Here is an 11,004-nt window from a genome sequence, read left to right on the forward strand (position 1 = left end):
CAAAATTTCGGAGTACAGGCATTATAACCATTTTGAATAGACCCTTTTCTAGGTACCCCTTTCCTACGAAGACACCATTCTTCGTAAGTACAAAGTTGTCTGACTGGAACACTAGCCTAAATCCGGCCTTGACCAATGCCGCTCCAGAAACTAGGTTCTTACTGATGTCGGGAACATGGAGTACATCAATGAGTGTTAGCTCCTTTCCGGACGTCATCTTCAGAACAACCTTTCCGAGTCCAACAATTGGCGACGTCGTGGAATTACACATATAGAGCTTCCTGCCATTTATCGGAGTATACTTGGAGAACATCGCCTTATCGGAACAGATATGACGAGTTGCTCCAGTATCAATGAACCACTGCTTCGGGTTGGTATCCACCAAGTTGGCTTCAAATACAACTGCAGTGAGATCCAAGTCCTCAAGAGAGGTTGCGACATGATTCGCAGCATCCTTTGGCCCCTTGGTTGGCTTCTTTGGGCGTCTGCAGTCCTTGGACAGGTGTCCTGCCTTTCCACAGTTGTAGCAGGAGCCTTTGAACTTCTTTGCTTGAGCCTTCTTTTTGAACTGCTTCGGCTTTTTAGCGTTCGGCTCGACCAGGTTGGACATTTCGTCTATAGTCCGCTTGGTTCCTCTGGAGTCGGATAACTTTCGATTATCCTCCTCTATTCGTAGCCTCAGGATCAGGTCTTGCAACCCTATCTCCTTTTGCTTGTGCTTTAGGTAATTCTTGAAATTCTTCCATGACGGAGGGAGCTTCTCAATTACCGCAGCAACTGCGAATGTCTCGTTCAGCTTCATGCCTTCGGCGTCCAGATCATGCAGTATTAATTGCATATCTTGGACTTGAGATGAGACGCTTTTTGAGTCCACCATCTTGAAATCCAGAAACCGACCGACGATGAATTTCTTCAATCCAGCATTTTCGGTCTTGTATTTCTTCTCAAGGGATTCCCACAAAGATTTCGCCGTCTCCAGAGAACAATATACGTTATATAACGTGTTGTCCAAGACGTTGAGTATATAATTGCGGCACAGAAAATCTCCGTGAGACCACGCATCTCTAGCAGCCTTACTACCTTTCGTAGCGGCTGGCGTGTATTCGTGCAAAAACCGTACAAGGTTTAGCGTTGTTAGATAAAACAACATCTTCTGCTGCCATCTTTTGAAGTCGGTTCCGGTGAATTTCTCCGAATTTTCTCCGTACGGAATGGTTGTCGGAATGACGGTCGGAACGGCCGTCGGAATGTCGTTGGTAGCCATATCAGTTTGCACGAAATATCATTTACGACTATTATTCCCGGGTAACTTCTGGAGTATGCAAACTGATCGTCGAGACTAGTGTTCGACACTATCTCCGTAAACGATATTGCTCCGCTACGGTGCTTAATGGATTGTTACAATTCGTTCCCAAGATACAACGACGATGAACGTCTCGGAATCGTAGCACTCCGTCTGGGTTCTATTTATACTGAAAGAAGAGGTTGAGTGTCCTTTGGGTGAGTGGATGTGTTCCTTGGGCTGGATCAATTTAGATCATCCATTTCTGAAGGGTTGTAACCCTTCACCAAGCCCACTTCAATCTCATCCATCAGATCTGAGGAGTTGTGACCCTCAGATCCCGCCTATTGTCATCGGCCATCGGATCTGGATCCATTGATTCGATGCTTTAGATCAAGTCTCATCCCAAGCCGTCAGATCGTTACTCTTTGCGATCCAATGCTCTAGATCGCATCACAAGCGATCCATCATACCTATTTGATCAACGGTAGCCATCCATTCCCTAAGTCAACTGTCCAATCATCTCCCTTTGCCCACGAGGATGCCGCATAGGTACTGCCACGTCAGGTACGAGCCTGACACATCACCCGAGTGCTACGTAGGCACTGCAATGTCACCTGGAGCATAAATTTAAGCTCCTCACGACGATGCGTACGTGCGAAGTGCGCACGTGGCGGGCTCACAGGTGCGAGCACCTGCTCGCCCTGGGCTAAGGGAGCACCTGTCCTTTTATTTTTGTGTTAACTCTATTAACACATCTTCATTAATAAGTAGAGAATACACATCGAGAATTTTCGATGTGGGACTATTCTCCCATGCACTTTATTAATGAATAATAAATGTTATTTTGTGCCGACTTTAAACATTAATTTCTCATTCACCCTTAATCGATTTTGAGCAAATTAATAGTCTAAATCTATCTACGCGAATCGTAGATTTCAATTTTGAAGTCAATTACGACTTTCAACAATTGATGGCTTCCTTCCTCAAAATTATTTTTGGTCCATTTAAGGCCCCAATATCCAACAATTCTTTCTAACAATAATAAAAATAAGAAATGCCCACTTAATTTTTATCCTAGAATTTATACCCTTAATATTTATTATTGTAAAGTTAATATCTAGAGGCTAAAGTAAGGATGGTAATGGCTGGAGTGGGGATGGATTTGTCATCCTCTATCCCTGTCTTCATCCTCATTTCTAAATCCACAGAGATTAAACCTTATTTACGTTCAGGGACGGAGCCGGAGGGGGGGGGGGGTGATGATGGCGACTACCTCCCCTCAAATTTTAAGTATAAGAAATGTATGGAGTATAGGAATAGGGAATGAAAAAGAAGTGAATAGGAGGCAACGAGCAACGACACGGTCGCCTCCCCTCAACGTAAACATATACATTTCACCCCCTCAATATGAAATTCTTGGCTCCGTCCCTATTCACGTCCTTATTCCTACCACAGAGATGACAATGGGGCGGGGATGAGGGCAGATCCTAGGCCCGGAGATTAAATTTTCATCCTCAGAAATTATTTTAATTATTATTATTATTATTATTATTAGGGATATCGAGACATATTCAGACATAGGATAATATCCCCATACTTGCCCTAGTTTACTACAGGAATTTTAAAAAATCTCTGAATCTAAATCTGAACCCGAACCCGATAATATGTCTTCGAATCCGCCATGTTTTAGATTTTCCACATGAATATTCGAATTCGTAGAAAAAATGGTCAGCTAAAGATAAATTTAGTTAAATCATTAAATCTTATTTTTTTATTATTGATTATTATAAACTTAAAATTTATATAATATAAATAAATGGTTGGTACTACCAGAGATTTACGGGGTATTAACTGAATTTAAATACACCGAATTAAATTCACTTATCTATCGAAATGGTCTGAGTTGATAATCTCAGGTTGACAGCAGAGGTTGGTGTCTGCTAAGTGCTTAATGCAGGCTTCATAGTGCCCGATCAAGTGAGTTAGCTGTCGACCGAGCGAAATAGGCTAAGGCTGACCGAGCGAAGATGCCGACCAAAAGTAGAGGTTTAGGCCAACCGAGCGAAGCTTAGGGCTGACCGAACGAAGAGTCCGATCGAGTGAAGAGGCCGACCGAGCGAAGAGGCTGGCCGAGCAAAGCTTAAGGCTGACTGAGCGAAGCTTAAGGCCGACCTAACGAAGAGTCCGACCGAGCGAAAGGGTGAGTGACCGAGCGAACTAGAGGCCGACCGGGTGAAGAGGCCGAGCGAGCTGGAGGCCGGCCAGGCGAAGACTAGAAAGCAACCGGACGAGCACGCTTCCAAGAGACTGGGCAGGCGAACAACTGAGCGAAGCGACCAGTCTATAGTTGAGCGAATAGAAGCCTGCGATAAACGAAGTTTCCTTGAAACAGATTTGCCCCACTTCCGATTGTGCTTCGAGGCTTTTTTTGGACGTCTGTTTCCCAGGATACAAACGGTGAACCGTGATTCCACCAAGCACTGGTGGTCACGTCGAACTGAGTGGTACCTAAACTATTACGGACACTCCGCCGAGCAAAAGTTGTATGATAAAGGAGGAGGAAACGTAAGTGGAGAGTGTCTACTGCTTTTCTATGTGCGTAACCTTTTGCCTGTGGTCGCAGCCTCCATATATAGGAGCTCCGACCAATGACAACATTAATGATCGTTTAATGATCATTATTTACCAGCTGGGTAACGCCAACATTTCACTTTGTTGTATTAATATTTCTTTAATGCCTTTTTTTAAAGCATCCGATACACAAGCAGCAAAAAGGTTTACGTGGCAAAATGTTGATTGTTCTGCTTGGGCAAATTTTGCCCCGACCGGTCCGACAATTGGGGAACGCAGGCCGTGCCCGCACATGAGTTAACATGGTTCAATGCAATCCAGGCCTTGGATCTGCACCCCCTTGTGCACCCACGCGTGAGAGAAAGCCTCTCCCCATGCATTTGTTCACATCTTCAATGCATGTGAATCAATATAAACCAACCTATTTGCCTTGGAGCTCCCAATATGGGACTAAAGTCTCATTCACAATGAAGTTCCATGCCTCTTCCACCTCTTCTCCATTCACAAATCTCCAACAATCCCCTACATGAATGGAAATAGGGTATGTGATAGCATTTAGCAGTTGAGATTAGTATAAGACAGGTAGGTTTAACCCTTTGAACCTTGCTTTGTGAAGATCTGCTTACTTACTGACTGATAGTAGACATGATATCCTTGAACTATTCTACCATCTGTGTAATCATTGACATATCTCATCCAGGACTCTTCCTGATACAACTCAGTTCTCATGAGTGTGTTCGTTCTTAGCCATGAACACACCTAGTCCTATGAGAAGCTCTAAAAATTGTGTCTCTAATTCTTTTCGAAGCGGCCCCATTTCTTTCTCACATAGGTGATCCCTTAAGAGTATTCCACATTATTCATCTTGGATTATTAAAAGTCGTGTGCTTAACCTCCATCCTTCACTGATTCATTGGGTCATTCCCCCATAGTGTGTCTAGTAAGTGCAAATTAGTTATCCCTTTGAATCTAGTTCTTGGGATCTCCAGTCAGCATAGGATGGGTGTCCTCTGCACTGAACGCTGATAATGACATTAAGCTCATTCTACATGATGAACTTGCAACTAACTCTCTGTTTAACCCTTTGGTTAGCGGATCCGTTAGGTTATCTTTCGACTTCATATAGTTAAAAGTAATAACTCCCATTGAGAGTAGTTATCTAATGGCATTATGTTTACAATGTATATGTCTAGACTTATCATTATACAGATGACTTTGTGCCCAACCGATTGCTGATTGACTATCACAATGTATGCAAATTGCCAGAGCAGGTTTCAGCCATCTAGGAATATCTTCTAAGAATTACCGTAGCCATTCAACCTCTTCACCACATTTGTCAAGAGTTACAAACTCAGATTCCATTGTGGATCTGTTTATTACAGTTTGTTTAGAATATTTCCAGGAAATGATTACACCTGCTAGAGTGAATATATATCCACTTATAGACTTAGAGTCTTTTATATTAGATATCCAACTTACATTGTTGTATACTTCGATCACAGCAGGATATCTCGTATAGTGCATTCCATATTCACAAGTATACCTCAAGTATCTCAGTACTCTTGTTATCCCTTTCTAGTGCGCAATACCGGGATTACTCATATATCTACTCAGTTTACTTACTACGTAGGCCAAGTTTGGTCGTGTAAAACTCATCAAGTACATTAGACTTTTAATCACTTGAGAGTACTCTATCTGCAAGATACTTTCACCTCAATTTTTCTATAGATATTGACTCGTATCTATCGGCATTCGTGCCAATGCAGTATCACCCTTGGTGAATTTCTCAAAAATCTTGTCAACGTAATGAGACTGACTAAGAATAAATCCTTCTGTTGTTCTAAGAATTTTGATTCTTAGAATCACATCAGCTATGCCCATGTCTTTCATGTCAAATCTTGAGTTCAACATATCTTGAGTGGATTTGATTATCTTATCATTACTCTCAATGATAAGTATATCATCTACATATAGGCACAAGATGACATAGTCATTCTATGTGGTTTTCATATAGACAAATTTATTATATTCATTAATCTTGAATCCACATTTCTTCATGGTATTATCAAATTTCTCATGCCACTACTTTGATGCTTGTTTCAAGACATATAATAACTTCACCAATCTACATACCTTATTTTTCTGTCCTGGCACAGAAACCCCCTTTGGTTGCTCCATGTAGATTTCTTCTTCTAAATCACCATTTAGAAAGATAGTTTTTATATCCATCTGATGTATTTTGAGATTTCCATATAGCGGCAATAGCCAACAATACTCTAATGGAAGTTATCGTCGACATTGGAGAATACGTATCAAAGTAATCAAGGCCTTCTATTTATTGGTATCCTTTGATTACTAATCTGGCCTTATACTTATCAATTGTGTCATCTGACTTCATTTTCTTCTTGAAGATCCACTTGCAACCTAATGGTTTACTTCTAGGAGGAAGATCCACAAGTTCCCAAGTACGATTTTGCAAGATAGAGTCTATCTTAGATGCAATTGTCTCTCTCCAGTGAGGTCCATCAGAAGAGCCTACAGCTTCTGAGTAACTTCGGGGCCCACTTTTCAACATGAAAGTGATAAAATCCTATCCATAGGATTTTTCTACCTGAGCTCTTTTGCTCCATCTAATCTCAACCTCCACTGGTTCCTCATCATCATCTTCACCTTGTGTTTCATATGCCCACTTTGAGGAGCTAGCAACTTCTCAGGTCTTATATGGAAACACATACTCGAAGAATGAGACATTTCTCGATTCTATTATTGAGTTCTTGTGTATCTCCAGTATTTGTGATTCATACACAATAAACCGATGCATACTGCTATTCTGTGCATATCCAATAAATATGCAATCAACAGTCTTTGGTCATATCTTAATCCTTTTCGGATCATGCACCAACACTTTGGCAAGACACCCCTATATTTGTAAATATCTGTAGGATGGTTGTCTTCTATTTCACAACTCATAAGGGCTCTTATCTATTTTCTTTCGAGGCACTTTATTTAAAAGATAATTAACTGTTAATACATCTTCCTTCTACATGAACTCTAGCAATTCAGAGCTCAATAGAAGAGCATTCATTATCTCCTTTAGAGTTCTATTCTTTCTCTCAACAACTCCATTTTGCTGAGGAGTATAAGGAGCTGCTGTCTCGTGTCTGATCCCATGTTCAGCACATAACTCAGCGAACGGTGATACGTATTCACTGTCTCGGTCACTTTGAACCACCTTAATCTTTTTATTAAGTTGATTTTCAACCTCATTTTTATAGAGAGCAAATTTCTCTATAGCTTCATCCTTACTTTTGAGAAGATACACATAACAGTATTTTGTATTATCATCTACAAAAGTGATGAAGTATTTATTCCCATCACATGTTGGTGTACCTTTGAGGTTGCATACGTCAGTGTGAATTAGCCCGAGTGGTTCGTTGTTTCTTTCAATATGTTGAAAGGATGACCTTGTTATTTTCTCTTTAACACAAATCTCACACTTGTGTTTTGGGTCAAGGTGGAATGTAGGTATGCTTTGCATGTTTATTAATCTACGCAACACATCGCAGTTAACATGTCCTAGTTTACCATGACGCAAACATGAAGACTCAAGCATATAAGTGGAAACACTTTCATTTTTATTTATCTTAGGCCTAATCGCCATTATATTGAGCTTAAACAACTCATCAGATACATAGCCCCTTCATACAAATATTCCATTCGTGGATAATACAACTCTATCCGACTCAAAAATAATGTGAAAGCTATGCTTGCTTAACAGTGATCCGGACACTAGATTCTTCCGAATCTTTGGAACATACAACACATTATTCAGTATTCAGAGTGAGGTCCTTGCCCGAGGTCATCTTCAACACCACTTTTCCTTGACCCATGATGTCCGAGGTTGCTGAGTTCCTCATGAACAGTTTATCTCCAGTGACTTCTTCGAAGTTGTGGAGTAGCTCCTTGTTACATCACACATGTCTGGTGGCTCTAGTATCGATCCACTATTGCAGTGGGTTTGAACCGACTAGCTTTAGTTTTGAGACCACTGCACAGAGGTCGTCCATTTTTGGTCCCTCGTTCAGGTTGACCTCCTGCTTCTTCTTCTTTGGCTTTCTGCACTCAGAAGCTTTGTGACTCACTCGGTCACAGTTGAAGCACTTCCCAGAGAACTTCTTCTTGCTGATGCCTCCTCTGGGTCCCATCTTGGAAGAGTTGGGATTCTTTGGCTTTCACAGTAGCTTGAGAGAACAACTTTCTCTCTGAACTCTTGTTGTATTCTTCGATGCGAAGTCTAACAATGAGTTCCTCCACATTCATCTCCTTCCGCTTGTGCTTCAGGTAGTTCTTGAAATCCTTCCAGTCGGGAGGTAGCTTCTCAATGATAGCAGTCACCTGGAAGATTTTACTTAGAACCATCCCTTCTGAGCAGTGGCGTAGTTAGGATTTTCAATTAGGGGGGGCGAATTCAACAAATTAAAAAAAATAATACAACACAGAAAATGTATAAAAATAAATTATATATGAACTTCATATGTTTTTTACAATATCACTCTTCGAGATTTCATATTTTGAAAATGCTGAATAATAGCTTCAGTATCAATGGTATCAAACATATCTCGCTCAATATATGGTATCAAACAATCATTTACCATATCATCTCCCAACCGATTTCGAAGTGAGGTTTTGATTATTTTCATTGCTGAAAACACTCTCTCTACAGTTGCAGTTGCAACAGGTAATAGCAATGCTAACTTCAAAAGTAAATACACCAAAGGATACAGACGATGTTTTTTCAATTGAACCATCCTTTTAGCAAGTTGGATAATCCCCACAACCTCAGAGAATTGATTGCTACTCCGCATATCAAAAATAAAGTTATCAAGTTGGGGCTCAAGATGCATTAACTCCATTGGGGAAAAATCGGATGGATAAAACTGAGCAAACTGAAGTAATTTTCTCTTATCATAAGCAGAGAATGAATTTGATGGATCAAGACAACTCATACACAACAACAACTCCGTGTTCACCTCGTTAAAGCGACTGTTCAACTCCTGAAGTTGCAAATCTATCACTTCATAAAATGTTTCAACACGATAATAGTGAAGATTTGTCCTTCCTTCAATATTTCGTCGTGATCTCCCATGAAAGACGAACAAGTCTTCCATGTGCGGGGTGACTACCTCATACTTAACACAAAATAAAGAAACTTCATTCAGTAACAAATCCCAACCATCATCTCTCATAGTTTGCAGTTGATGTTTGCTTGATCTTACAAGAATCATGGCATTTACAATGTCTTGATCTTTTCTTTGTAAAGCTTGCGACAAATCATTCGTGACTCCCAAGATATTCTTCATTAAGTGCATCTGAAATATAAATTCATATTTTCCAATCAATTCCAACAGATTATTTGCTTGTGCCCTTTGCTTGTGATCTTTTCCCTCCTCTTCAACAAATAAAAGAACATCAATAATTGAAGGATACAAATGTATCAAACTTAACAATGTATTATAATGTGAACCCCAACGTGTGCTCCCAGCTCTTTTTAATGTCATCTCTTGATTCATACCTTGTCCAGTGAAGATATCACCATTGCAAATTCCTTTAATAACTTTTTCAAATTGTTTGTCACGAAGTATATCTCTTCGCTTGCATGACGCTCCAACAATATTGTTCAATTGTGCAACCACATCAAAAAAAGTAGAAATTCTTATATGATTTTCAGCAACAGCTACAAGTGTAAGCTGCAGTTGATGAGCAAAACAATGAACATAATAAGCAGAAGGGTTCTCCATCATAATTAAGCTTTTTAAGCCATTGAATTCTCCTCTCATATTGCTAGCTCCATCGTATCCTTGCCCCCGCAAATTAGATATAGATAATCCATGTTGGCACAACAAAGAATCAATAGCAGTTTTAAGTGATAAGGCAGTAGTGTCGCTTACATGTACAAGGCCTAGAAAGCGCTCAACAATATTTCCCCTTTCATCTACAAACCGTAAAGCAACTGCCATTTGTTCTTTAACAGATATATCACGAGCCTCATCAACCAATATAGTAAATAATTCATCACCGAGATCTCCAAGAATAGAATTAGTGGTTAAATAAGCAATGGATCTGATAATATCTTTCTGAATATCAGGCGATGTCAATTTGAGATTTGAGGGAGCATTGTCTAGTGCAACTCTATTGAAATCCTCATTATGGTCAGCAAGAAACTTAACAATTCAAGAAAATTACCATGATTGAGTGAGTTTGTTGATTCATCATGACCACGAAATGCTAATCCTTGACGCACAAGAAATCTTATGCAATCAATTGATGCTGTCAAACGAACATGATAATCGATAGCTACTTGACTAGACTGATTGACCAAACAAGTTTCAATATGTTGTTTTTGATTCATTAAATCATAAGCCGCCATCATGCACCTGTTGTGAATGTTGCTCTGATTTCCAACATGTTCATTAAATTTTTCTTTCTTTCTCCAATTTTTAAATCCCTCAGTAACAAAAGAATCACCACCACTTTGACCACCATGATCCGCTTTGAATAAATAGCAATAAAGACAAAAAGCCGCATCTTTTGCAATGCTGTATTCTAGCCAATTAGGATGAAGACTAAACCATATAGCTCGAAATCTTCGTTTCTCTTTGGGACAAGAACGCCAAGGAAATTCATGATTTTTAGGTTGAAAAGGACCTTTTTGCAAATAGTAACGTCGAACAATCTCCCTTTCATTAACATTATACTCAAGAATGTGCTTTCTTAGCCCAGGATCACTAGGATACTCATTTGAGTTAGCATCAAGAGGAGCTGGTAGAGGAGGCGGAGGAGGAGGAGGTGGTGGAGGGGGAGATGACTTGTTTGAAGTAGGTTCATCTCGTATTTTCTTAAAATACCTCAACATTGTTATTTCACCTAATTTATCATCAACATAATATTTCAGAAACATAATCATCTAATTAATGACTATTTGTTTTCAAAAATTTATATTCAAAAACAAATAATAAACAAAATTGATAGAGAGTTAATGATCCCTTGGTAAAGATATAAAGTCAAATGTTTACATTATAAAAACATATTTTTCTAATTATATGACTATCTAATTTTAATTCTTATCATAAAGATGATTCATTTTATAT

General features: G+C 39.6%; 1 protein-coding gene across 1 annotated transcript; it reads right to left on the bottom strand.

Moving 5' to 3' along the window:
• Positions 1-8,397: 8,397 nt before the first annotated feature.
• On the bottom strand, positions 8,398-10,769 carry LOC122010689 (zinc finger MYM-type protein 1-like). The gene is made up of 3 exons (XM_042567192.1): positions 10,562-10,769; positions 10,291-10,459; positions 8,398-10,045 (listed from the first exon to the last, which is right to left on the bottom strand). The coding sequence occupies exons 1-3, from the start codon at positions 10,767-10,769 to the stop codon at positions 8,398-8,400; spliced, it is 2,025 nt and encodes a 674-aa protein (XP_042423126.1).
• Positions 10,770-11,004: the final 235 nt, after the last annotated feature.

This window comes from Zingiber officinale, chromosome 8A, assembly GCF_018446385.1.
Source record: "Zingiber officinale cultivar Zhangliang chromosome 8A, Zo_v1.1, whole genome shotgun sequence".
In the NCBI taxonomy this organism is placed as follows: Eukaryota; Viridiplantae; Streptophyta; class Magnoliopsida; order Zingiberales; family Zingiberaceae; genus Zingiber; species Zingiber officinale.